A 27916-nucleotide genomic window follows, 5' to 3' on the forward strand; every position below is an offset into this window, starting at 1 on the left:
AACAACAAAACAAACCAACCCTCCCTCTCTGCTACCGTGCAGGCCGCGCCCGGGCCTCCAAACCATAGAGAAGCGGCTGCCCCCGCGGCCGCTCCCTCCAACTCTATGGTTGTGGGCGGGGCTCGAGCGGTGCGTCACCGGAAGGGGACTGTTTACTTCCGGGAAGAAGCGGTCGGCGGGCCGGGGGTCGGCGGGGTGTCGGTTTTGTGGGCCGGGCCGGGGGTGTCCCCGCTGTCGCCATGTCGATGTCGCACCTGTACGGCACGGACGGGGACGATGGGGTGGAGATGGAGAACTTCGAGGTGTCGGACTGGGACCTGCAGAACGAGTTCAACCCCCACCGGCAGCGCCACCGGCAGACCAAGGAGGAGGCCACCTACGGCGTGTGGGCCGAGCGGGACTCGGATGAGGAGCGGCCCAGCTTCGGTGGCAAGCGGTACGGGCGGGGGACGGGGGGAAATGGGACCCCCGGGCCGAGCCGTCCCCTCTCCCCCAGTGGCGGGCCGCTGGCGGACCCCGGTTGTGGGTCTGCGGAGCCGCGGGGGCAGGGTTCGGGCTGCTGCCCGCCTTCGTGGTGGTTTTCAGGCTGTAACGCGCTCCTGAACAGCCCGGCTTGGGACAGGGACTGCCCTCAGGGCGGCCGTGGGGTGTACAGAGCTGCCTGTGGGCACTTAGGGTCACGAAGATGCTCTGAGGGCTGGAGCCCCTCTGCTGTGAGGACAAGCTGAGAGATCTGGGGAGGTTCCACCTGGAGAAGAGAAGTCTCCAGGGAGACCTTAGAACCCCTTCCAGTCCCTAAAGTGGCTCCGGGAAAGCTGGGGAGGGACTCTTGATCAGGGAGTGGAGTGATAGGACGAGGGGTAACGGTTTTAAACTGAAAGAGAGGAGATTTAGATTAGATATTAGGAAGAAGTTTTTTCCTCTGAGGGTGGTGAAAGCCTGGCCCAGGTTGCCCAGAGAAGCTGTGGCTGCCCCATCCCTGGAGGGGTTCAAGGCCAGGTTGGATGGGGCTTTGAGCGACCTGGTCTGGTGGGAGGTGTCCCTGCCCAGGGCAGGAGGGTTGGAACTTGGAACTAGATGATCTTTAAGGTTCCTTCCAACCCAAACAATTTTGTGATTCCATGACTGTCTGTGCAAGCGTGTCCCAGCTGCATGGGTGGAAAGAACAGTTGTTTCCTGGCAAAAACAGTGCTAAACTGCTCATTAGTTTTTAATATTTCATTTTAAGGGGGGTGTGTGCCTAAAGCATAGTAGTCCCCATGCTTGTGTAGGAGTGCCCACTGATCCACTGGAACAGAATTCACTCACAGGTCTTGTTTTGCTGTAGCTCTAGGGATTACTCGGCCCCTGTGAACTTCATCAGCGCCGGGCTGAAAAAGTCAGCGGCTGAGGATATGTCAGAAGAAGACTCTGATGAAGATGAAAAGCCAGTGAAGCAGGAAGAAATCCCGAAAGAGTTTGTGCCAAAGAAGTTAAAAACAGTGAGTTATCTGGGAAGTTTTCAATTCTGCATAATGTATTTATGAAAAGTAGCGCACTAAAGAAAGGGGAGAAGTAATTGAAAGCAGAGAACCACGTGTGAGCGCAGGCCGTTAAGGGAGGTGTTTTCTTTGTCTTTTGGAGCTGTTCTGATGTATTGTTGTGTGTCCTTGGGAACATCAGTCCTTTTAGGCCCTTTTATCTTCTTTTCTATTCCCTTGGGTTAATTGAGGTTAAAATAAAAGAACACCTGTGGTTTACTGCCATTCAAAGACTTTTTTTATTTTATTTTTAATCTCGCAGAACAATGTGACAAGTCTAAGTATGGATTAAAAATCAGACTCTCTCATTTTGGTTACAAAACGCAGAAAGAATCGGGAATCAGCTTCAGCTAAAGTCAGTGGTAGAGCCCAATAACTTGTCAGTCTAAGCTTGTCAGGAGTGTCCTTTTCAGGAAACTTCTTCGGCGTCAGGCAGCTTATGGGGATGCAGAAGTCACGGCACAGTGAGCTGTGCAGTGTGGTGACAACCGTATCGCTTCTGGGATGAACCTTCCTTTTGAGTGCAGTTATACAGAGCTCGGTTAGTACGCTGCCTTAAGGTTGTGTGGGGTTTTTTTTTGTTGTTGTTTATTTGTTTTAACAGGGTGGTAATTTCAAGCCTAGTCAGAAGGGCTTCGTAGGAGGGACAAAATCTTTTGTGGATTTTGGCAGCTGGGAGAGACACACAAAGGGAATTGGGCAGAAGCTGCTCCAGAAGATGGGTTACGTCCCTGGAAGAGGTCTTGGGAAGAACGCTCAAGGTACTGTGATTGTGTGTTTGTCATTTATTGTTAACTAGTAATTTGGAGAAGGGCCTGGATTCCTTGAAGAACTGCTGTCTCTAGGTGGCTTATAACTTCATTCTTGTTTTCTTGCCTTTCTTGCAAGTTATCTGGGTCCTTGTGATAAGATCCAGTTGTGTTTAAATAAAAAAAAAAAAAAAACAACAATTTTATGCTCTTATTTTGCAAGAGAAAGAAGAAAGGGAGATGCATTCCAAAGGTAGTTAGCTCACAGAAAAAGAGATGTTATTTTACGTGATGGAATAAAAAAGCAGTGAAATGCAGATGTGAATAATACTTTGCTTTGGAGTTTTTTTGGTGTGTGCTGGAATTGAGTGATTTTATAGAGGCAGAATACCAGGGTGGATGCTTGTGGTGATTTGATAACTTAGGGTACTGTAGGAAAAGCACTGGCTCTTCTCTCTCAGCAAACGGCTCCTTCTGATCTACCTACTGTCCTCTTAGGTATTATCAACCCAATTGAGGCCAAACAAAGAAAAGGCAAAGGAGCTGTGGGGGCATATGGCTCTGAAAGAACCACCCAATCTTTGCAAGACTTCCCTGTTGTGGACTCAGAGGAAGAAGCTGAGGAGGTATTTGTATGATTCTTGGTATATTTATTTCCCTGTCATTTTGTATGTACAAAATTCAGTTCTAATATTAGGACTGTGAATAAGATGGTCGATTAAGCCGATTTGTCACTGAGCTCTACCATTTTCCCAATTATTTTGCTGTACAGCATTCTTCCTTTTCCTCTAGAAAATGAAGGCAAATTTTGGGTGTGACAAAGAGCAGCAACCGCAAGTCTTTTTTGGTTTTGTTTAGGAATTTCAAAAAGAGCTCAGTCAGTGGCGGAAGGATCCTAACGGAGGCAAGAAAAAGCCCAAATACAGCTATAAGACAGTAGAGGAACTGAAAGCCAAGGGTAGGATCAGCAAGCAGCTTGCAGCCCCTCAGAAGGAGCTGTCTCAAGTCAAGGTAAGGCTGATAACACGAGAGGTGGCATCTCTGGGAAACAGTTTGTTCAGTTTTGGTGCTGTGAGTGCTTTTTAGCCATCGGTAACCTTAATAGAAGCCAGTTCTAAGAACTGACCATCTGCAGCCTCAGGAAAATCAAGGCCTCAGACTCAGTCGTGCAATAGACCATTGTGTCTCCTGGGACATTGGATTTGTTTCTAAGCAAGTTCTCTGGTCTCAAAAAAAAATGCGAATGAGTTTAAATGTGTTTTGTTTTTTTTTAATGCAAGTTATGTTTAATTGTTTCACATTTGTCATAGATAAAACGCTCATCCGCTTCAGAAAGCACAGTTGTCCTTATTGGGACTGTGCAACTAAACACATAGTTTGAACCATCTTCTACCTAAAAGGGGGACAGTAAGGGATTTGTTTTGTATGCATTTAATAAAATTACTCATTTAAAACTAACATGTCTTTGAAAAAAGTATAAAAGTATTTAAGACCTATGTGCAATAATGAATAGCATACTACTTGCTTCATCACTGCTTGTAGAATTTTTCAGTGAAATGGTAAAACTGAGCTCAGAAGAAGTGACTCTTCCAGCTCTGATTCCAAATTGTTTCTTATTCATTCTAACTCTTCGCGTCTGGAGTGAGTGGGCCTTTTTGGAGGCAATCCCTGTTTGCCTCATTCAGAATACCAGTGTGTATTACTAGCCTGCTGGAGTAATTACGGTACTTGGAAATCCTCAGTTTTCAATTTGAAGTAAAGGATTTTCTCCTCTTTTAAACACGAGATACAGTTGTTTTGATATATGTTTGTTCTTCTTTGCTGGAAGGTTATAGACATGACGGGCCGGGAACAAAAAGTTTATTACAGCTACAGTCAAATTAGCCACAAGCACAATATCCCAGATGACAGCCCTCAGCAGCCGCTGGGCAAAGACTCCAAGCCCCAGGGATTTGCCTTGCCCGAGCTGGAGCACAACTTACAGCTTCTCATCGACATCACGGAGCAGGAGATCATCCAGAATGACCGGCAGCTGCAGTACGAGAGGGACATGGTCGTCAACTTGACCCATGAGATACAGAAGATGTCTGAAGTCCTCTCCCACGAGGAGACAGCAATTCGCAATCTCAGCAAGGTGCTGGAGATGGTGGAGGAGTGCGAGAGACGAATGCAGCCCAGTTGTGAAAATCCCTTAACCCTGGATGAGTGTGCAAAGATATTTGAGACGCTTCAAGACAAGTACTACGAAGAGTACAGGATGTCTGACAGGGTGGACCTGGCAGTAGCGATAGTCTATCCTCTCATGAAAGATTATTTCAAGAACTGGGATCCCCTCAAGGTGTGCATTAGTTTGATTTATTTGCAGTTTTTACTTGATGGCTTAAGTAGTCTTTATTATCTTGTCTCCTTCCTCATGCCTTGTCCCAAAATCCTGATCAGTCTGGAGAGAAAGAAAAAAAACAACCCAAAATCCCGCTCTGCACCTACTCTCAGACATTTGCTACTATTGAAGGCTACTGTTCTGCAAAGCAGCTAATAATTTAGGAGCTTGTAAGGTTAAAATCAATCCCTTTCATTGGTGTTAGGAAGAAAAAGTCTCTAGTTGTTATTTTTAGCAAAAAGCAGGAGAGATCTGTCTTTCAGGTAGTCATATATGGGCTGTCTGTTCTTAATGCCATTTAGGCTGGTAGGTCAGAGTTCGAATTCTCTCTGTGCACCTGAAAAAGTTCAGACTGTCCTCTTTCCCCCTCTGGATGTATGTTAAATCCCTAAAGTGGGATTTTCCTCTTGTGGGACTTTACTAACCGCAGCTACAAGCTTCCGGCTTCCCTTTTGAGCGGGTGAGAAAGCTGTCTGTAGCCGAGCACACCGTCAGCCTGCTCTTTGTAGACACCGGCTGAAACGAATGAAAAAAGGATAAAGGTTGCTCATGCCATATCTTTTCCAGGACTGCACATATGGCACAGAGATCATAGCCAAGTGGAAGAACCTTTTGGAAAACGACCAGCTGTTATCACACAGTGGGCAGGACCTGTCAACAGATGCTTTTCACAGGTAAAGAGCAAATGAGTTGTACTTTGTGCGGCATCTTCAAGCGCCGCTTCCTCGGGAACAGAAAGGAATGTGTTTTCCAGATGATTCTCTTGATGTGTCTGTTAAAATCCAGCTGTCAGCTATATAAAAAGAAATAGCTTTTAAGTAACAGTTACCATTTGGTTTATTTAGGCCTGGGGCTAGAGCTTTAAGCTTAACTTTGATTTATTTATATTATTTCTTTTCCAGACTGATGTGGGAAATCTGGATGCCATATGTCAGAAACATAGTGGCGCAGTGGCAGCCGAGGAACTGTGGGTCGATGGTGGATTTCTTGGATAGCTGGGTAAATGTTGTTCCTGTCTGGATACTGGATAACATTCTGGATCAGCTCATCTTCCCCAAGCTACAGAAGGAGGTAAGACGAGAGGGCTGCGTTGGAATTAAGCCATGCTCTGAACCAGTATTTGAATTTCAGTCAAGTAGAACTTCTAAAATACTGGTTTTCTGCCTCTGATGATGCGTTTTGGAGTTAGGGGGTTGCATTAGGAGTTGATCGTCCTCCTGTACCTCCTGTACGGAGGTGATCATCGCACTGGTGAGGCCCTACCTCGAGTACTGTGTCCAGTTTTGGGCCCCTCACCACAAAAAAAGACATTGAGGTGCTGGAGCAGGTCCAGAGAAGGGCAATGAAGCTGGTGAGGGGTCTGGAGCACAAGTCTTATGAGGAGAGGCTGAGGGAGCTGGGGGTGTTCAGCCTGGAGAAAAGGGGGCTGAGGGGAGACCTTCTCACTCTGTTCAACTCCCTGAAAGGAGGGTGTAGCCGGGGGGGTCGGTCTCTTCTCCCAAGTCACAGGTGATGGGACAAGAGGAAATGGCCTCAAGTTGCACCAGGGGAGGTTCAGATTGGATATTAGGAAAAATTTTTACAATGAAAGGGTTATTAAGCCTTGGAATGGGCTGCCCAGGGCAGTGGTGGAGTCACCATCCCTTGAGGCATTTAAAAGACGGGTTGACATAGTGCCTAGAGACATGGGTTAGTGATGGGTTTTATCAGTGTTGGGTTGATGGTTGGACTAGATGATCTTAAAGATCCCTTCCAACCTGGACAGTTCTATGATTCTGGCTCTTTTTTGCATCTAGCAGGACTTACTGGACTTATTTTAATCTTTTTCTGTTTTACCTCAAGGTGGAAAGCTGGAATCCTTTGACAGACACCGTCCCAATCCATTCATGGATCCATCCCTGGCTGCCCCTGATGCAGGCGCGATTGGAGCCGCTGTATTCTCCCATCCGAAACAAGCTGGCGAACGCGCTGCAGAAGTGGCATCCCAGTGACTCCTCTGCCAAACTTATCCTCCAGCCCTGGAAAGATGTCTTCACACCTGGATCGTGGGAGGCTTTCATGGTCAAAAACATCGTGCCTAAACTAGGTGAGAGAGTGCTGAATTTCTGGAATCTGCTGGTTGCCACCTTCCCTCTTACGCCTAGAAAAGATGGATGTTAACGTAATTCCCAGAGTTACTTTAAAGAATATTATTAGTAAGTTTAGACCAAGGTTTTATCTTCTTTTCTGCTATTAGTACTGTGCATTTTTTCCATATATTCCGGAAAATACAGGGAAGTGCTCTGATTATTCTCAATGTTTTCTACCTTATTTTTTTAAATCACTTGATTCTTTTGTTCTTTTGCTGACAGGAATATCTGATAGCTGTCAGATAGCACCAAGGTGTAAAATGTCTCTCTGTTACTCCTGCATTCTTTGGGCTGTGCTAATGAGATTTTGTAATTCTCCATTCAGCTATGCAAACTGGCTAAAAAGCTCTGTAGTCTAAAAAAAAAAAAAAGAGCCAAATTTTTTAAGTTTCTCAGTTTTAGCAGCAAATTGCAGTCACTGGAAATGGAAGCACATTGTTTTGGTGGCAGGGATCAGCCAAATGGTTTAAAGATCCTGAATGTCCCTTATGCAGGGTAATTTGCAATACAAGTGCTCCTCAAATCATGTGTTTTGCCAGCGAAATAGGTCAGGGCACTGATAAAATTGTGAGTCAGGTTCTTTTCTGACTCTTCTCCCCCTTTTTCCAGGGATGTGTTTGAACGAACTCATCATAAACCCTCACCAGCAGCACATGGATGCCTTCTACTGGGTGATTGACTGGGAAGGGATGATTTCTGTCTCCAGTCTCGTTGGGCTGCTGGAGAAACACTTCTTCCCAAAGTGGCTGCAGGTGAGAAACTACCAAGGCTGAGTAAAGAGCCTCGATTCACTGGGAAGTATTTAGTGACTCCTACCTAGAAATTGCTGCTCCACTGCTGAAATGGTTTAACTACCATTTAATGGGGTGATTTCCATTAGGGGAACTCATAGGTCCATACACATCAGAACAGACTGTTTCTTAAGACTGTCACAATCCTTTCTTTTACTGAAAGCTCCATAATAAACTAAGTGATAATAAGGATTCTCCTCCATAAATTTCTCTGTCCTACTGCATTGTGTTGTTTTGCAGGTGCTGTGCTCTTGGCTTAGTAACAGCCCCAATTACGAAGAGATTACAAAATGGTACTTGGGTTGGAAATCCATGTTCTCGGACCAAGTGTTAGCGCATCCATCCATCAAAGACAAATTTAACGAAGCTCTTGATATCATGAACCGGGCTGTCTCTTCCAGCGTTGGTAGGTGGCTTATGGTGATGGCAGTAAAGCAGTGCTTGGTTCTTGGGAGCCTGTATTTAGACATGGCCCTGCTAATCAGCGTTGTAGCATCTCCCACAAGCAGTGAAATTCAAAGTGTGCTTTGCCTTGCTGTGTCCATAAATAACACCTGTAAGGTCCTCCTTAATTTCTGTGCTCCACTGAAGCAGAAACAGATTTTTGGTGACTGCCTGTGCCGTTAAGCAACTGATTCTCTTTCAGCCTTGCCTGATGAGAGTGTATTTTCTGTCAATCAGTGAGTGCTGTGGTTTTACCCCAGGTAACAGCAAGGACCACGCAGTCACTCACTCAGTTCTCCCCCCATCCTACCCCCGCAAAGTGTAGGGAGAAAAGGAGGGGAAAAGAAACATAGAGGGTGCCAGCAATGTGCCCTTGTGGCCAAGAAGGCCAGTGGCATCCTGGGGTGCATTGGGAGGAGTGTGACTAGCAGGTCGAGGGAGGTCATCCTGCCCCTCTGCTCTGCCCTGGTGAAGGCTCATCTAGAGCACTGGGTCCAGTTCTGGGCTCACCAGTTCCAGAAGGACAGGGAACTGCTGGAGAGGGTACAGCAAAGGGCTACAAAGATGATGAGGGGCCTGGAGCATCTCTCCTGTGAGGAAAGGCTGAGGGACTTTGGTGTTTTTAGTCTGGAGAAGAGAAGACTGAGGGGGGATCTGATCAACGCCTATAAATACTTAAAGGGTGGGTGTCAGGAGGATGGGGCCAGTCTTTTTTCAGTGGTGCCCAGGGACAGGACAAGAGGAAATGGGCACAAACTTGAATATAAGAAGTTCCACCTAAACATGAGGAGGAACTTGTTCACTGTGAGGGTGGCAGAGCCCTGGAAGAGGCTGCCCAGAGAGGTGGTGGAGTCTCCTTCTCTGGAGACATTCAAAACCCACCTGGACATGTTCCTGTGCAACCTGCTTTGGCAGGGGGTTGGACTAGCTGATCTCCAGAGGTCCCTTCCAACCCCATATCATTCCAAGCCATAGCAGTGCACCATCTTCCTCTCTGTGCATGCACAGATATGATCTGGGAACATACCAAATCCTTTTGCTTCTGCTGCAGTTCTGCAGTTCACTTAGTTGATGCTGCGTTAGCAATAACAGTGTAAAACCTAATGGATTAGAATGTGTAAAGGAGGATTCAGAGAATTATTGGTTGATTGTGTCCTGGACTGCAGCTTACCCGTAGCCCTTGTGCTAGGAATGGGTTGGCATCTTGTTTTCACATGTTTTGTCTCCCCAAACAGGCGGGTACATGCAGCCGGGCGCTCGGGAGAACATCGCTTACCTTACTCACACCGAGCGGAGGAAAGATTTCCAGTACGAAGCCATGCAGGAGCGGCGGGAGGCTGAGAACATGGCCCAGCGCGGCATCGGCGTGGCCGCCAGCTCCGTGCCCATGAACTTTAAGGACCTGATTCAGACCAAAGCGGAGGAGCACAACATCGTGTTCATGCCTGTGATTGGAAAGCGGCACGAAGGGAAACAGTTGTATACGTTCGGACGGATTGTCATTTACATTGACCGAGGTGTTGTGTTCGTACAAGGAGAAAAGACTTGGGTGCCAACCTCGCTCCAGAGCCTCATTGACATGGCAAAGTGAGGCCCTGCCTCGGACTGTGAAGACCATCTTGCTAACATTTTTAGTGTAACTTAGAATAAAGAAGTTACAGGTTTATAAATAGGAGTGAAACTGTAGCTGTATGCCAGGATTTTTTTTCTTGGAAGAGCAGTTCAGGCAGTGTCAAGAGGGGAAACTACACGTGGAAAGTTGGTGCTAAGGGAGGAACAAGCAGTTGTGACACAGATTTCTCAGCATGTTACACGGGACCACAGGAGGTGATTCTCTACCCCAACAGGTGAGCGCAGACTGGTCTAGCTGAGCCCTGAAGGGCTCCGGTCGGTGATAGAGACATGTCACAGCTTCTCCTTGCCTGCTGCAGGTGAGGGTTACTGTCCTGACAACGTCCCTCATGCAGTGGGTTCCTCTCTGACACATGCAGATGGGACTCATCCCACCTTTCTCCAGGCCTGCTGGTGGCTCTTCAGCCTGGTGCTGGTCTAGGGGCCATCAGTCGCTCCCTGTGCTCTCTCTGCTCTGTCAATGCAGAGTTGGAAGGGGGGGGAATTTGTCCCAGCAAATTCACACAACGTGTTGTGTGACCGCAGCAGTTCAGGGCACAGAGCTGAGGGAGGGAAACCGAGGCTTTTTTTCCCCCCTAGAGGGAGACGAGCTGATTTTTCACAGAAGAACAGCTAAAGAGCTGATTTCAGTAGCACCGAGCAGCTGAGGTGAGAAAGCTTTTCTAAGCCTGCATTTGGAATGGGCCACCACTACCTTCAACTACAAACCCCTCTCAAAGAATTCCCCCTCCCTGATGCTTCAAAACATGCACAAGACTTCCAATTGTTCACGAAAGGGAAGGGGATCAGAAGAGCAATTGTCCAGTACAAGTGGCTTAAAAGGCAGGTTTTAGTTAAATTTGTTCGCTGTAGTTAAATAAGTCAAAGCACAGTTTTACCTTTTATTAAATAATTAAAATACAAAAATGTCCCATCCTGCTCAGTGGGTAGGTGCTGCCGCTTTTGGCAGAGCACGATGACACCGAGTTTGATCTTGGCTGAGCAGAAGCTGCCAGTGGAAGAAATGGGGAGGTCAGGACTCGGCGGCAGCGGGACCGTGCTGCTCAGCCCCATCCCCCTTCCTGATGATCTCGCATTCCTGGTAGGTGGGCTCCTCCACACAGTCCCAGACCTCAGGGGAGAGTTCCTTCAGTTTTTGCAGGGGAAACCAGTGGACGGAGGTGTCGTTAAAGGTGTCGAGGTACTGAGGGTGGGCCGGGAGCACCACTTCCTCTGTCCCTTTCAAGACCTAAAGAGCGTTTTGGGGGAAAAAGTTACATATGATGCAGAAGAACCTTTCCGTGAAGTTCAGTCAAGAGTTGGTGAAGATGAGGATGGTGTTACATGAACCTCAACCCCCATGTGCAGTGTTCTGGGGGACAAGAGGTAACGGGCACAAACTTGAACATGGGCAGTTCCATCTAAACATGAGGAGGAACTTCTTCACTTTGAGGGTGGCAGAGCCCTGGAAGAGGCTGCCCAGAGAGGTGGTGGAGTCTCTGTCTCTGAAGACATTCAAACCCACCTGAACATGTTCCTGTGCAACCTGCTCTGGGTGGACCTGCTCTGGCAGGGGGTTGGACTGGATGATCTCCAGAGGTCCCTTCCAACCCCACATCATTCTGTGATTCTGTGACCCTGAAGTGATTCACTTTTACATTGTAGCAAGCAAGAAAAAAGGTTTTAAAAATACCCACCCTCTTCTTTCCAACTGCAATTAATTTCCTTTCTCCTTAAAAGGTGCTTTGTCAACACAAAACCAATAACGTTAAAAAAACTAGTGGTTCATACCTTCGCTATGTAAGAATAATCTCTCTCCAATATTCTTGACAATAACCTAGAATAACAAGGAAACCAGCGTTACCACACGAGGCTCGCGCGAAACGAAGCAAACCCTTCCCAAGGCGGGGGGTGGGACAGATGGCTGATGACTACAGCTGTGACAGCGAGTTGAAAATAAGCAAAACATGGAAATCACTGTCAGAAGGAGTAAAGGAAGCAAGGAGAGGACAAGGCCGATGGAGGCACCAGAACCTTTCCCTGCGGGGGCTGCACCCACCTTTCCTCGATCCCTTTAAAGCTGTTCCCGACGATGACCATTTTGGACAATGCCCCTGGGGACCAGTTCCTCCACAGGAGGTTGTTGTACAGGGCTTTCCCGCAGTGCACCATGTAAAACAGCGTGGCCAATCCCTCAATCCCGTGTTTCCCCTCCTGCGGGGAAACCAACCCTTCCCGTTACCGTCCAGCCCCGGCACCGTTGGCCGCATGGTGTCTCCCCGCCTCGGATCCCGGGACAACCTGTCCCCGGGAGCCCCCTCAGCAGCGGGGCTGGGGGTCCAGCCCCACGGTCCCCGCTCACCTCGTTGTCCGGGAGCAGCCGCAGCCCCAGCTCCACCAGCGCGGCCGCCTCCTGGGCGGAGAACGCGGGGTCGAACACGGAGCACCGCTCGGGCGGCACCTACGGGGAGAGGGGCGGCAGTAGGGCGGGGGCCGCGTCCTTCCCGGTTCTTCCCCCCCCACACTCCGGTTCTCCCCCCGTCCTCACCCCCAGTTCCTCCAGCAGCAGCAGCAGGAAGGCCAACTGGTGCCGTGCGGCGGGGCAGCAGCTGAACCGCCCCAGGCCGTAGCAGACGCAGCGGGCTGGGGGCTCGGCGGTGCCGCCCAGCGGGGCCCGCACGGCTCCTGCGGGCAGGGAGAGAGGCGTCAGACCCGGGGGGGGAAGGGGAGCAGCCCGTTCTCCCTCCCGGTCCTCCCCTCCACCCTCCCCCGCCGCACGCACCGGCGCTCGCCGCCCAGAAACCGGAGCTCAGCAGATCGTTCCTGCGGGGAGAGCGCAGGGTCAGCGGGGGACGGGGAGGGACGGGGACGGACGGGCCGGGACCGGGCACTCACCGCGCTTCCCGCAACCTCCGCAGCACCGCACCGCCGCCTTCCTCCTCCTCCTCTTCCTCCCGGCCCCGCCGCCGTCGCCTCCTCCGCCCTCCCGCGGGGCGCCACCCGCCCTCCGCCGCCATGTGCGCCGGGTGGTCACGTGGCGCTGTCACGGGACCGGCCGGGCCACCGCCTACCCGGAAGCGGCGGCGGGAGACCGGGGCCCCTCAATCCCGGTGGCGGCGGGGTCCCGCCGGAGGGACGGACAGACGGCCCCTCTCTCTCGGCCGCGGTATCCCGGTGCCCATGGCCCCCCCCGCCGCGCCGGAGCCCGGCTCGACGCCATGGTGAGCCCCTTCTCCCCCTCTCACCCATCCCACCCCCCCCCCCCGCCGGCGGCCGCGGGGCTCTCCCGGTCCGTGCCCCCGCCGCCGGGTCGTCGGTGTGGAGGAGAGAGCGGGGCCGCGGGCTGGGTGTGCGGGGCTGCGGGCTCGTGTCACTCGTGGCCTGGACAAAGCTCGTGACGAGCTACGAGTGGGAAAAATTGTTATTAAATATGTATACCCTTGAAATTAGGAGGGGAATGACGTCACGGCGTAGGCCGCCTTCGGGAGGAAACCTCCGTCTGGAGCTCCCCGGGGCCTGTCGTGAATTAAAAGCAGGGAATTAAAAGCAGCGGGTTGTGGGATCCCTTTGGACTGCGCATGGTTAATGCTTCATGCTGATTTTTCCTTGTGGAAAAATCCTCTGGACTGGGCACTGGTGAGGCCTCACCTCGAGTCCTGTGTCCAGTTCTGGGCCCCTCACTCCAGGAAGGACGTTGAGCTGCTGGAGCATGTCCAGAGGAGAGCCACCAAGCTGGTGAGGGGTCTGGAGAACAAGTCATATGAGGAGAGGCTGAGGGAACCGGGCATGTTTGGTTTGGAGAAGAGGAGGCTGAGGGGAGACCTCATTGCCCTCTACAACTCCCTGAAAGGAGGGTGTAGAGAGGTGGGTGTTGGCCTCTTCTCCCAAGGGAAGAATGACAGGAGCAGAGGAAATGGTCTGAAGTTGGGGCAGGGGAGGTTTAGATTAGATATTAGGAAGAATTACTTTACTGAGAGAGTGGTCAGGCCCTGGAACAGCCTGCCCAGGGAGGTGGTGGAGTCGCCATCCCTGGAGGGATTTAAGAAACGTGTAGACGTGGCTCTTCAGGGCATGCTCTAGTGCCCGAGATTGTTGGGTTGTGTCTGTTTGTGGGTGGGGTGTGGTTGTGGGTGTTTGGTTTGGTTTTGGTGTTGGTGTTCTGGGATTTTTGGGATGTGGGTTTTTGTTTTTTTTTTGTTGGTTGGACTCGATGATCTCAAAGGTCCCATCCAACCAGAAATATTCTGTGATTCTGTGATAAGGTGTATGTGGACAGGAGGATATCTCACAATTCCAGATCTTCCTCACATCTTCGCTGCAGAGCTATAGAATCCGTCTTAAACCCAGAAAAGTGGTCAAATTTAATACCGTGAGACCCTTTTAGTGCTTCTTTCGTGCCTAAACTGGGTGTGATTGCGCAAGAACCACATCCCTCTTCATCTGTAACGGCCTTTTCGTTGCTCTGCCTGAAATAACAGAAAGGACTGGGAGAATCGTAGAATCATACGTGTAACAGTTTCCAAATACACAATCGTTTCTGCTAATGCTTGGCTTTTTTAGGTGGAATTACTTTTTCCTTTATGACGGTTCGAAGGTGAAGGAAGAAGGAGATCCTACAAGTGCCGGAATTTGTTATTTCTACCCATCTCAGGTAACGCCTGCTTTTATTTCGGTGCCCGTGTTGTGGCTCAGTGCTGATAATTCTAGTTCAGGAGTGGTCAAGCTTCCCGGTGGAGCTTTGGATTCCTTCTTATCGAGTATTCGCGGACGTTTTAAGGAAATTCACGCGACTGGAACCAGGTGGAGTTGGGGGGCTGCTCCACGGGAGTCTTTGGGCTTCTGAGGCTGGGCACAGGGGTGCTGGATCTGCCCCCTTGCTGTGGGTTCTGCTCAGTGGAGTCCTCCAGCAGAGGCCAGGTCTTTTCTGGCGATGTGAATAAATACCCAGGAGGGATGAAAGTGCCCCTAAATAAGCTCTAGGCTCTTGTGCTGCTTGAAAAAAAAAAAGTAGTCCAATTATTTTTTCCCCAGAAGTCTGCCTCTGCTACTGCATTTGATTTATAATTGAATTGAACTTATAATTAATTTTTATTTATACCTGAATACAGCAGTGATGGGTTTTTTTTTCCCTAAGTCCTTTTAAAAGGAAAAAAATAAATAAAAGGTCTTTCTTCCCTGCCTTCCTCGACAGACTCTCCCCGACCAGCAGGAGCTGCTGTGCGGACAGATCGCTGGGGTGGTGCACTGCGTGACGGAGATTTCTGGAGTTCCTCCAAGTCTCATTCGCCTGAGGAAGCTCAAGTTTGCCGTTGTAGTGGACGGAGACTATCTGTGGGTGAGTTCAAGAGATCTGGAGGCAGTCACGGGGCGAAACCAGCGAGAGTCTGAACTACTGTAACAAAGAGGGCTCTTTTTATTTCTTTTTTTTCAGGGCTGGGCTGCACACAGCTAGACGTGGGCAGAGCTAGGGTGGGAACTTGCAATGCACAGCTTTTCATTGCAAGGTAACTTAAATTTTTGTTTACTGCAGGCTGCAGCCTTCAGCTGTTCTGTGAAAGGCTTCACCTGCCGCCTCTGTGTCCAAACCCAACGGGTTTTCTTAAGATGTGCCTGGCAATGGCTGCAAGAGGCTGAGCTCTGCATCGTTGTGTGTATGCGGGGGTTACTGGATTGGAAACAGGGTTCCCTGTGCTGCAGTTTATAAAGGACTCAGCCTCCCTGTTTGGTAATCTGATTTTTCTTTCCTTCTAACCCCCGGTATTCCCTCCTGCAGAGCTTTGTCAGCGTCAACAGACATTTAGTGTATAAAGCGCAGTGTGCAGCAGAGTCGGGACGAAACCACCCCAAACCGTCCCCTGGAAACTGGGCTGAGACCAGTCAGGCCTATTTAATTGGCAGCTCTTCTGTTCTCTTGGCAACTCAAAACCTAAACGAAGCATCTTCATCTCCGTAAACAACAAGTTAATATGAATATTTCTAACTGCTTAGTTTCAGGAGAATGTTTGGAGCTATTAGAGCACTGAGCTAGGTCATCTGACATGGGAGGGGAGTGCGTTTAAAATGCTGGAATTCTGATATCTTTTATTTATCCTGTCAGTGCCAGGGCTCTTCTGTGGGTATTTTTGAATTTCCTTTTCATCTGACTTGTGAATCCGGGGGATGTTTGCCTGCCACAGAGCTCCCTGTGCGCCTTTGATACTCATTTTGAAAGCAGTAAGAGTTGTTCTCGTCTGCTGTGTCTGGATTTTGTCAGTAAACATTCTTCCTTCGTGGCTTTCTGTGTGTTAAAGGTTCTGGGCTGTGCTGTTGAGCTCCCTGATGTCAGCTGTAGGCGGTTCCTGGAGCAGCTCATCAGCCTCTTCACCTTCTACAATGGACCTGTGCACCGCGCCTACATGGTAATTAATGATCAGCAGCCGTGATGTTTCTGTCTAGGAGATTTTAAACACTTCCCGTATTGGCCGAGCTCTGCCCAGGCACATACATGCTGGCACGCTCCCTTGTGTTGTCTTTCTCCTCGCAAGGGTCAGAACAAGCTCATAGATCAAAGAATTGGGACCTGGAAAAGTGTGCAGGCCTGTCCTGCTGTTGCACCGAGGTGGAGTGAGTGTCTACTGAAAGTTTCCCCTCGGTATCATAGAATAGAATCATAGAATGGTTTGGGTTGGAAGGGACCTTAAAAATCATCCAGTGCCACCCCCTGCCCTGGGCAGGGACACCTCCCACCAGACCAGGTTGCTCCAAGCCCCGTCCAACCTGGCCTTGAACCCCTCCAGGGATGGGGCAGCCACAGCTTCTCTGGGCAACCTGGGCCAGGCTCTCACCACCCTCACAGCAAAGAATTTCTTCCTAATATCTAATCTAAATCTCTCTTTCAGTTTAAAATCATTACCCCTCATCCTATGGCTCCATTCCCTGATCAAGAGTCCCTTCCCATCTCTCCTGTAGCCCCCTTTAGGTACTGGAAGGCCGCTATAATGTCTCTCTGAAGCCTTCTCTTCTCCAGGCTGAACACCCCCAATTCTCTCAGCCTGTCCTCATAGGAGAGGTGCTCCAGCCCTCGGATCATTTTTGTGGCCCCCTGCCTCATCTTCCTCCTTATCCTCATGAGATTTGTCACCGTGTGAGCTGTCACAGGCAGGACACGGGATCGACCGCAAAACCACGGATGAAATGCAAAGAGTGAATTTAATCTCCCTAATGGGGGCATCTCTGAAGGCAGGCACCGTGGAGCTCGGTCCTCGTGACAGAGAGTTACCGAACCTGCTGTTCTCGCCTGTGTATCAGGGATTCACGCAGGCGGAGTTCACCGCTGGGCTTTGATCTTTCCCGCAGCAGGGCAGGAATCTCAAGCACGTTCGGTAAGGTGCCTCTGAGTCTATCGCAGGCCTGTGTTTTCTAAACGCAGGTGTTCTACTCGTCAAACACCCAACACGAAACAGTGATGAGTGTGATATATGTGGGTTTTTGATACCTCAGCTGCAGGTCACTTGAGCGTGTTTACAATCCTCCTCGTCAAATTTCTGTTATTTTCCCACAGTCACTTGTAGGTGCTGTCCCAAATTGATTGCATCTCACCATCCTGATGGCGTTAAGGCTTGTGCAGTGACAGCCGTGTGGATTTTTGTTGCCCGCAGGTGTTTTCCCAGGAGGAACTGAGCAGGCAGTGGGACAGATACATTAAACACATCCAAAAAAACACCAGCGACCTCCACAAGATTTTCAATTCTCTCTGGAATCTGGACAAAACCAAGGTAAAAGGCTGTCCTCTGCAGCGTCTGGCCCTAGGGTGGCCTTAGTACCTATGGCTTTGTGTTTATCTGCTGCTTTGAGCATTTCCCGGGATTCTCTGCCTTAAATTCTTGTGGTTCTCCCTGTCTAGGTGGACCCTCTGCTTTTACTGAAAGCAGCTCTCATCTTGCAGACTTGCCAGCGCTCTCCCCACGTCTTGGCAGGCTGCATTCTCTACAAAAGCTTGTAAGTAGCCAGGCATTAGCCAAAGGGTTAAGTCTGCCCCTTCCCGGGGCTGTGATCCCGGAGCACATCCAGGGAGCAGAGCAAGAGCGCTCTCTGGACACACTTTGTTGGCCCAAAGTAAGTGCCAGCAGGTGTTTTTTTTGAGTTTAGAGTGGAACTGACCCAAATTAAAGCAGAAAACGAGAGTCCTGATGGTCACTCAGCTTGTGTTTCTCCTGTGTGGCGATGTGTTAGCTCCAGCCCATGGCTGAGCTGGCCCTTCAACCCTTGCAGTGTGTCTGGCAGGACTGGGAGAGACCAGGGGAACCTTAGAGACGCCCCCAGCTGTGACAGGGGACCCTGCAGCACCGTTGCTTTTGCTCAGAGTAAAAGTCCAGTGCGATAACTACGGCTGGCTCTGCCTGTCCCGATGCTCTGAGTGATGGGAGGGCTGTGACCCAGCTTCAGGAAGTGACACTCTGCTCATGGCTGACTTTCCTGTGTCCTTTCAGGATTGTGAGCACCCAGCTGCCACCTCCTCTCACTGCCAAAGTTCTCCTCCAAGGCGATGAGTCTCCAGGCCAGGTATGTTGCTAAACATGTTCCCTGCACATGGATACCCCACTTGTAAGGATGCGCTGAGGGAGCTCTTGTCACATAAATCTCACATGTGACATTACTGGGAAGGACAAATATCGATGCTGATGCTAAAAGCTTTTATTCATTATTATTGAGTGAGGTTTCAAGTCTTCTGCACTGGAAATTTGCTTTTTTTTTTTTTTGATCTTTAAGTTATTGAATTAACGAGTTCTCATCTATGTGATGTTTCGATTAGCTTTTTACCCAAATTTAGGTATTTAGTGCTAAATGTATGAACAGTGAATGTCTGAAAGTGACAAATAGATCAATTTTTGTTTGCATTAAAACTTGGCAAAGGTAATTATTTACATGGTTCAAGATCTTCTACAAAAAAGCCATCAAGATCCAGATATGATGAAGGCCTCTGCTCTTCCTGTGGCTGAGGGAACCAAGCTTTTGTGCCCTAAATAGGCAATAATGACAAATTGGGGTGTTTGTCCTTGCTTTGAGGTGTGTTTTGGTTCTTGGGAAGTCCCTTTGACTTTGAGGGCTACCTAAGGAACAAACCACTGCCCAGCACGGTAAACCAGTTCCAGCACTGGCCGAAGGGGCTGCTCTGGGATCTGCTGAAGTCACAGGGAGGCAGAGGAGGCTGGAAGAGGTGTCCTGGTGGCACTGATGGCAAGTGTCGAGTCATGCCCCAGAGCTGATTCTTGGCTTTTCTTTCAGAGGGAGCCTGGAGGTGAGGAGCAGCAGGAGCCTGGTGAGCATCCAGCTGCAGAGTACTGGTTGCCCAGTGCCCAGCAGCCGCATATGGGCAACCTCCTGGGCTTGCGTTCTCTGCAGCGGGAGCAGGAGCTGGTTCTCTGGGATTCACGACAAAGCTCTTACTGGATGCAGGAGTATATCCCTGAGGGTGCTGCTGCCACTAGTCAGCATGTGCCAGTGGGTGTTGTGTAATGAGAACTAGTTCCTTCCTTTGGCTGAGCAAAGGAGTTTGCTCTTTTGGGTTTAATTGTCGGTTCTGCGGATTCCCAACACGCCTGCTTTAATTCCAGTTACCCATGTGCCTACTTGGCCACTGTCGGAGCCCTGAAAACAGATGGCTGATGCTTTCAGTCCAAACCTTCAGTCATCGCTTTTGAGCATCAGTTTATAGATATTCTGCCAGGACGGTTAGGGAAAAAAAAAAAACCACCCACAAACTAAGGGAAAATTTAACTCTATCAGGCATGAAGTGTATGAGGAGGATGGGAAAATGCTGCCTAGTCAGACGTGGTCAGTGTGTGGTGACCTGGGATACAGGATAATATCGTGCTTTCTCCTTCAGGCTGGTGGAATCTGGCTTCTGGGGGATGTTAATTTAATCCTTAAACTTCCATTGCTCTTGCAGATTCTCCCTTGCCGCAGGGTGTCTGTATCATCCCCGTATTCCTAACAGAAGATGAAGTCTCAATGCTCCGAGACTTTCCAGTGGAGTGGATGACTAGGTGGGTGGTGGTGTTATTATGTATGTAATAACTCCTAACAGATCCTACTCAGTAATTTAATCAACTTATCACCTCCTACTAGGTCATCCATGTCCCCAGTAAGCCCTGGAGGAGAGAAGAATGCTCTCCACTCCCAGGCAGTTTCAGAATCAACAGGAGCTCACGAAACCCAAGACCTGAGCAGTATCTCTGCACAGGAGTCCCCTGAGCAAGCTTCAGGCACGGCTGCACAAGAAGACGCTGCGCAATCAGGCGGCCTCGCAAACACGGGCCCTTTCAAGGGCTTCCCCGAAATGGAAATCAGTACAAAGAATTCTCCAGCTGCAAAACTGAGCACACCAGACAGCAAAAGCTCAGAGCTCGGTAGAAAAACATCCTTCCCATCAGAGAGAGACACGAAGCAGCTGCCAAACCCTTCCACGCTCCATACCATTGAATACGCTCAAACTGCCGGTCTGTATCTGGAAGGCTTTTCCTTCCCAAACCCTTATGCCCGGGAGCAGGAGAGTCAGAACGTGGAGAAATCCCTCGTGGACTCTGATGTTGAACATCGCAGCTTCCAAAGTTACTCTGCAGCCAGTGGCAGTCCAGCTGTTTGCTCTTCTGCCCAAGAGTTGAGCAGAAGGAAGTCGAATGAACAAGAGCAAGGGACTCTGAGCCAAAATAGTGTCTCTGGAGGAAGTGGTGGTGTGGATGGTGACAAAGTGCAGGGTTTGGATTGTCCAGCCGCTGCTGTACCATCAGAGCTCCAAAGCAGGAGGCAGCAACCAGCTGTAGAAGTTCAGAAGAGCCTGCCCAGTGACCCAGCAGAGAACACGCAGAGTCCCAGGAGCGGGGAGAGTGGCTGGGTGCCTCAAGTGGACACTCTGGGAGCCCAGACTGGTGTGGAGTCAGACAAACTGGTTAAAATGAGCTTGTACGTTCACTGCATTAAGGGGCTTGTGCTCTCCCTGTTGGCTGAAGATGACCTCCGAGAGGACCAGAGCTCCGTTGAAGATGTGGTAAGTGGGAAAGCTCTTCCACACCTGCAGAAACACTCGCTGCTGCTTGCCTGGTGGTGGGGACAGGGGCTACGACTGAAGAGCGAGCCTTGGATCACACTTCCCCTCTCTTTCCTCACCTGCTCTGCGTTGTGTAAGGCAAAGCCATTTGTCTTAGGGTTCCTCACCGCAACCGAAGCTACGTGGGAGGTTGTTGGCGAACGTCAGGCAGCCCGAGAGGTGAGAGCGTTGTCTCGCAGGCGACTCCTGTTGCCCGCTGTTGTCTGTCGGTGCCAGCGCCGGAGCAGAACGTGTAGGTGTGACCGTCAGACAGCCCCGCCGGCTGCCAAGGGGCTGTGCTGGATTTGGGATTTGTTGGGGGAAACCCCGTCAGTTTTGTAGTGCTTTTTGGAAAGCAGGGTTTGTTCTCTGTTTAACCTCCCCTTCGCATGTCACAGCTTCTCACTCTGGAAACACCGGAGAGACGTGTCTGGCAGCAAGTCCCCCGACTCGTTTCCTTTCTAGGTGAAAATCTGGCCGTCTGAGTCCCCAGCCTGCTCTCTCCGGTGCTGCTCTCCAGGGGTCGGAGGGAAGGGTGCCATGTGGGTGCTGCAAATGGGTGCTGGACCAGAGCAATCCCAAATTACTCTGCTGCAGGACTGGCTTTGGAGCGGAGGCTTCCCTGCCAGGCGGCGCGGTGCAGCTAATGGGGCTGCGGGGGAAGGACGTGCTGGCCCCCGGCGTCTCCTGGTGAAGCATTAGTCTGCAGAGCTGCCGTCCTGGCCCCTGCTTCCCTACCAGGGAGCTGAGTCAAAGCTGCAGAGGCCTGTTTGATATTCCAGTTGCCATAGGAACAACCTAATTTCTTTCCCCGTCAGGCTGGAAGGCGGAGGGAAGCTCAGACTGACGCTGGCTCCCAGCATTAGCAGAGCCTGAAGGTTACCCCTTTGATTCCTGAGCTCTGGGGCTCAGAGGCTGGGGCTGGGGCCAGCCCCAGTAAGCAGAGGGATGCCACCGCCGGCCAGCATGGGGCAGGTGGTGTGCCCAGGAGGGGACGGCTGCAAGATCAGCAGAAGGGCAGGAGGTGCGTCCTTGGCCCTTTGCAGCCATTGCTCTGTCCCCTTTCTGCTCCTTTCAAACAGGCAGCTCCGCAACGGCTCCCTCTCTACCGCGTTGCAGGGAGAGAAGGGGATGTGGGCAGGTTGGAACCGATGCTCTCGAGAGCTGAAGTTTGTCCTCATCGCACAGGGACCCTCAGCTTCTCCGGGTTTCCTCCGGTGGCAGCTCTGCTGCGCTTGGAGGTGCTCATGACTGGAAACCAGCCTCTGCTCTGCTTCATGTCCGACCTGCCACGAGAAGGAGCATCTGAAGGATGTGGCTGGTGTGTGAAATGTCTCGTTGGGGGAAGGTTTAGCTCTGTGAGTGACACATCGTACATCCTCCTCCCACCATAAGCCTGGGCAAGGCCGGCAGCGGACCCCTCCTTCTGGCTCAATTTGGCATTCGGTTCGTTAAGTCTCAAAATCAACTGAAAGGCGGTGCACCAGTGTCAGGGAGTTGATTTTCACAGAATCACAGAATGTGATTCTGTGAAAATCAACTCCCTGACACTGGTGCACCGCCTTTCAGTTGATTTTTTCTTTACATATTGCCCCAGGGTTGACAAAACCCTCTTCTGTTCGGGTTCTTCTTTTCCCAAACGCGCTGCTTCCATCTCACGTGCTCTTGCTTTGGATCTCATCCCGGCAAAACTGTGCTTTCACGCAGCTTGGGTTTTTGGCTGTGATTGGATTCTTCTGACTGCACCCTTCCGCTGGCTGCAGGTGTTTGTTATCTCTTGGAAGAGATGCTCTGCGTGTCCCGTCATCCCAGGAGGAGGAGGAGGGTTGTTGGAGGAGGTAGAGCCGGGCTCTGCCGCTGGCATCGTGGTGGATTTGAGGCGTAACCTCAGCTTGTCTGTTCCTTTGTTTATCTGCAGATTAAAAATGACCCTCGGCTCTCGGGGATGTCAAAGCTTAGTTATAATTAACGTTTGTCGAATGCTTTGAGGCCCCTGAATGACACCAAAGAAGGGTAAAATATGCTACTTGTGCAGCCCAGAACAGCAGGCAGCACCCATCATCCCTCTGGGAGGGCGGTTTCCAATACAGGCTTTCCCTGCAGAGCAGGAGGCTTTGGAGGCTTTCAGGCTCGCTTCCCGCCTGGCTCTAGGTATTATCCCTTCATTTCACCCCACAGAAAAAAAAAAAAAAAATCCGTTCCCTGACCAGCAGGGTCAAGGTTAGGCCAGGCGCTGCCGTCCTGCTGAGTGGAGGCTTGATCCTCTCCGTGGTGGAGGAAAGCACAGGGGCAGGCTGGAGGATTATGGAATTAATCTTCCCAGTGCTGCCGGAGGGCTCCTCAGCCCTACCTCGGCACGGCCAGGGCAACTGGGCTACTGAGAGTCCAGTGGGGAAAATAGCTTGGTTTTCGTGTTAGTACATTGTGCAAATCCATTGCTCTGGGCCAGGCTGTCATTACCCCACAGCTGAGGCTGTTTCCTTGGATTTTCCGTTTTTTCCTTCTGCTGACAGCCCAGTCTGCAGCTGGCCAGAAGCTCAGTGTGGAGGCTGGGTGCAGGAAACACTGCAGGCAAATAAATCCAGCCCAAGTGTTTAAAGTTTGCATCCTGTGTTGCGCGGGCCGTCTGGTGTCATAAAGGCTGGTAAGCAAAGGAATATTCCTTGCTGCAGCTGAAAGTCGTGGCCAGGATGTGAAAATGAGCCCTGGAGAGTAACGTTTGATGGTAAATTAATGGAGTCTTGCATTTTCCTGTAATTAATAGCGTCAGGTGGTTTAATGACTTATTTTCAGGTTAGAGTGCCCTTTTCTGAGTCTCCATCTCACTGATCTGTAAGCTGGGAGACTCCTCTGCTTTCCTCTGCGCCCAGGTTTCCCAGCCATTCCTGGGGTCCAGTCTCTTTGTCACCAACATCGGTCACCCCAGCTCTTCCTGGTACCTCCTTGGCTGGGCTTTTCCTCTAACATTTGCCTTTTTTTTTTCTGCCCTTCCTGCAGTACCACAGCAGCCTGGCTTCTCTAAACGGCCTCGAGGTCCATCTGAGAGAGACGCTGCCCAAAGATTCCTCGTCCTCAACCAAGATAACCTACAGCTTCACTCACTATGATTGCGTTCAGAACGTGCTCACGGGTAAGTTCTTCATCTTCTGGAACCGCGACCACTTCGGAGGTGGGAATAAGGAAGAGAATAGGGTTTATGGTAACCTTTTCTCACGCTTCAGACGACTTCTCAGGAACGTTGCTCGCTATAACTCATATAAAATAGCCTGGATATAAGGCCCTATTGAGGAAGCTTTGTCTTTTGTGAGTTTATAATCTGATGAAGGCTTGTTGATCGCTTGGTCTGGATGGGAGATGGAGCGGTTGCCACTGGCGCTTGGCTCGGGAAGGTGTTGCTTGGGGTTCTGATAAGGGCTGGGTCTGAGGACAGGGGCTCAACATCCTCTTCAGACCTGCCCTCCCTCTCTCCCTCCCTCCCTCCCTCCTCCCTCTCCCTAATGTCATTGATCCCTGGTGTGTTGCCTTTTGTCCTGCCGTACAACAGAGTATTTGTCAGTCATTTCTGGCCACAAGAAGCCGGAACTGGGAACAGGTAGTAGCCACCAGTTTGGAGACTGCTGCTCTGGATCGATGGGTAGACAGACCATAGACACAGAGAAAGCCCTGTGCACGTTATTGCTCCAGTTCATTCTGCTGTTTCCCTTTCTCTGGCAGCCTCGCAGGCAGTGTCCCACCTCCCTCCAGCTTAGAAGAAGTGCTTTAGGGAAAGAGAGAAACCCTGGTGATTCCCAGTAACCCAGATCTCAGGCCTTCTTGTAACCCCTCTGATGAGTGTCCGTGCAGGGAAAGGTGCACCAGGGTTGCTTGTGCGTGGCTGAACACGCTGCAAACTGCTGATTTATTTCATCGAGGTCACACTGGGGCTTAGGGTGTCATCCAGTCTCTGATCTGTAGATACCCAGGGTCTGTGAGAGAGCTCCACGTTTTTTTTCCTCTTCAGAGTGGCTTTTAACCCACACCTTTTACTCCTGTTCTGCAGCCAACCTGCCCCACACACCAGGCCCTCTGGATCGGCACTTCCTGAGAGCTGCCACGCTGATCCATTCCGACTTCAGCCAGCTTCCGACGGCTTCAGAGATGATAATCAGGTAAGGTGGGCTTGTAACACCCTCCTCTTCTAATTCCAGGTGTGCTGTGCGGCACACGGAATAGGCAGGAGAGAGGAACCCCTTTTCTAAGGCTTGCTGAGGTTTGTCGGTCACTGTAATCGGCACCGGTGCCTTTGCCAAGGGTCGGTCCTGTCGTCTCATTCCCAGAAGTTTGCTCTTTAGATGTGGGCTACTGAATATACTGCCTGTATTGGTGTTGAGAGGCCAGAATGCCACCAGGGCACGTGAACTGGAGGCACAGCTGAGTTGTGCCACGGGTTTGGATTAAGATACAGCGCTAGAATATTGCCAGTTCCTGGCACCATAAGGTTCTAAGACGCAGTTTTAAATATAGCTGTTCCTAATAAATTTGTGTCTCGGCTGGGAGCCAAAGGCGCCCAGAATTGGCAACCTAGATTTTGTTTTCTTGCACGGCTTGTTGGGTTGGAAACACGCTGTAATGTGCGTGGCAAAACTCGATTGTAATGCGCCAGGCAGAGATGGTCTTATCGCAGCCAGAGCCCTTCCACGCGGCGGCGGCCAAAGCTGGTCCCGTGCTGCTTGTTCCTGGGGCTGATCTTGAGGAGGATGGTTATGTTGTGAGCGTGCAGAGATTCGCCTCTCGCTTGTTTATCTGCAACGTCATGAAATAAAGATGCTTCTGGGAATTACTCCGTTTCGCTTCTCTGACACAGCTTGCCAAGGGAATGTGAATCATACACTTCGCTGCTGGAGAATTCCTCGCTTAGCATTAGTTTGACTGGCTCCTTAAATCCTACACCGGCTCTGCTGGCGTGTTCTCTGGTGCCCCCAAAAAAGCAGCTCCATGTGTGAATCAGGCTGAGTAACACGATGACTAAAACTGCTTTCTTTTATGGAGAGTTGTCACAGGAGGGTGTCAGCAAACATATCAGTTGCTGCTTCCCTCCGTCAAGGAGGAATGCAGAGTCCTTTGCGTTGCTCCCTGCCAGCCCTCTTGCAGGTAAATACCGAGTGGTGGCTTTTAATCGACGACTTGAGCTTCTGTGGTTACAGTATCTGACTATTTTCTGAGCTTCCTCACACGTGTGACTAAGGAACCTCGGGTGGTTCCTGCTGCGAGGGAGCTGTGCTGGGATTTTCTTGGGGACAACAGCGGTGAGATGGGTTCCTCCAGGAAAGAAGGGGTGCGAGACACGAGGAGTGTTCAGCTACTGGCTCTTGATGTACTGGTCTGGTCTGGTCTGCCAGCAAGGGAAATACTCAGAGGATGGCCACATGAAGGGGTGTTACTGCTGCTGAGTAGGTCCCTGAGGGTGAGACATACGATGCTTTCTCTTTTAGGGTGCCAGGACCCTTGAGAAGGAGGCTCAGGTTGCCTGTGGCCTTCTGGCAATGCGTTGTAGGGTTTTGGTGCCCATTTTAACTCTGTGCTCTATTGCTCTGCTGAGAGAGACCTAAAAGTCCCTCTGTTGAGCTGGGAGTCCAGTACCACAAGCATCCCAAAGCCCAGCCCGGTGAGTTGAAGGGAATCTTGCTCAAAGCTGTAAATCCTGACCGCTTCCTTCTCTCCTGCCCTGCTAGGAACGCTTCCACAGCCGTCTATGCCTGCCGGAATCCTGTCCAGGAAACCTACTTCCAGCAACTGGGTGCTCCGCTCCGCAACTCGGGTGTTCCCAACCCTCATGACAGCGCCTTCAGTTTGCCGAGCAAGGCCAAGCAGAAGCTGCTGAAGCACGGGGTGAACCTGCTTTGAACCGAGGCAACGTGTCTCAGCCATTTCACCTCCAATAAGTAAAATCTCAAAGCCGTTTATTCCCTAGAAGGCACGAGACTCCGTGCTACGTCCATGGAGTCTCCGGCCTGCCTTGCCCTGTGGAAGGGCCACTCTTATCGCCCTGTTCCTGCAGCATATTTTGTGGTCATGCAGGGTACTGTTGACGTTAGCACTTACCAAAGACTGAAGACAGAAAACAGCAGTGTTGGGGTTCTTGGTTTACCTTGACTCTAGGACTATTCATGGTGCTCTGCTGCCACAGAGACTCCTGGAGTGCCTTGTCCTAAAGTAAAACCTCTTCTTGCTCTAAGCTACACAGAGATGTCAGTCAGACACTGTGTCTGCCTGGAGTCCTGTGCCTTCACTTGCCCTGGTCAGACTCGGGCTTTATTTATACCTCTTAATCTATAGAAACAATCCCCTGCCGTGATGTAATGCATTGCTTTGATTAACAGAGCCTGCACCTTCTCAGACTAACTGGAACAGAACAAATGCTGCAAAACTCATAATCTTCCTCCCGGCACGGTCAGGAGGGTTTTATGTTGTTGCTGAATCTGGGAGATCCTTGTCCCTTCACAAGTGCCTGCTCCTCTGCCTCCTCTTCCTCCTCTCCCTCCTGTTGGAGGACCTTGTGTCACCTCCTTGCTCTCACTGCCCAATTTGTCTGTGCTCTGTTGACAGAGAAGGCAAGTGGGAGCCCCTGAAGCTAATGGGACCAAAGAGGCTTTGTAGCTCCTTGGCAGCTCTCTCTGCTTGGACAGATGGGGTGTCCCCTCTCCGGGGCTGGCTATGGGGAGTCGGTGGCGATGGCTGCTTGGACCTGAGCGATAGATCCCTGCATCTGACCGGGCTTTATGTTTCGGAGCCACTGCTGTTACACAAAACCCCATCACTGTGAAAATAAAAGAGTCTCCAAGGCTCGTCCAAGCGCCGTGTGTCAGCGGCCAGAGTCCAGCTTACTGCTTTTGTGCTTTGTGGTTCCTGGTGTGAGGGTTTGGGGTTGGTTTCGTGTTTGTGGTTGCTGGTGTGAGGGTTTGGGGTTGGGTGACCCGTTACCCCCAGTTAGCTCCGCGCCGAGGGCGAGTTCTCACACTGGTGGGGTTGAACAGGCAGCGCCTGTCGCTTCAATCGCTCCTGCAAAGTAGCTGCTTGTCAGGGTCTGAGGAGATGGCTAAAGGTAGATGTGTTATTTGCTTTACTGTGAAATGGTGAGCAGAATTGTGTCGGTGGACACGGTCAAGTCACCACCGTCACAGGTTCTTGTTCCGCTCTGATGACAGACGATTCCCAAGGTAGCTCTGCCGTTGCAGGGCTCCTCGGCTG

The 27916-nt window shown here is 50.7% G+C and overlaps 3 protein-coding genes across 3 annotated transcripts; 2 read left to right on the forward strand and 1 right to left on the reverse strand.

Moving 5' to 3' along the window:
* The first annotated feature begins 166 nt into the window (after positions 1-166).
* On the forward strand, positions 167-9698 carry TFIP11 (tuftelin interacting protein 11). Its single transcript, XM_074159615.1, has 12 exons — positions 167-436; positions 1328-1481; positions 2125-2281; positions 2768-2895; positions 3128-3280; positions 4098-4607; positions 5217-5323; positions 5552-5720; positions 6492-6735; positions 7388-7530; positions 7810-7975; positions 9249-9698. The coding sequence occupies exons 1-12, from the start codon at positions 240-242 to the stop codon at positions 9602-9604; spliced, it is 2484 nt and encodes an 827-aa protein (XP_074015716.1). The 5' UTR covers positions 167-239; the 3' UTR covers positions 9605-9698.
* Positions 9699-10500: 802 nt separating this feature from the next.
* Positions 10501-12641, reverse strand: SRRD (SRR1 domain containing). Its single transcript, XM_074159485.1, has 7 exons — positions 12520-12641; positions 12407-12447; positions 12173-12309; positions 11987-12085; positions 11684-11838; positions 11416-11461; positions 10501-10873 (listed from the first exon to the last, which is right to left on the reverse strand). The coding sequence occupies exons 1-7, from the start codon at positions 12639-12641 to the stop codon at positions 10658-10660; spliced, it is 816 nt and encodes a 271-aa protein (XP_074015586.1). The 3' UTR covers positions 10501-10657.
* A 163-nt stretch (positions 12642-12804) lies between these two features.
* On the forward strand, positions 12805-27512 carry HPS4 (HPS4 biogenesis of lysosomal organelles complex 3 subunit 2). Its single transcript, XM_074159484.1, has 13 exons — positions 12805-12845; positions 14185-14275; positions 14816-14959; positions 15915-16022; positions 17262-17378; positions 17507-17601; positions 18093-18165; positions 18889-18976; positions 19553-19649; positions 19732-20650; positions 23687-23819; positions 24729-24837; positions 26401-27512. The coding sequence occupies exons 1-13, from the start codon at positions 12805-12807 to the stop codon at positions 26570-26572; spliced, it is 2187 nt and encodes a 728-aa protein (XP_074015585.1). The 3' UTR covers positions 26573-27512.
* Positions 27513-27916: the final 404 nt, after the last annotated feature.

Source organism: Numenius arquata, chromosome 16 (assembly GCF_964106895.1).
Source record: "Numenius arquata chromosome 16, bNumArq3.hap1.1, whole genome shotgun sequence".
NCBI lineage: Eukaryota > Metazoa > Chordata > Aves > Charadriiformes > Scolopacidae > Numenius > Numenius arquata.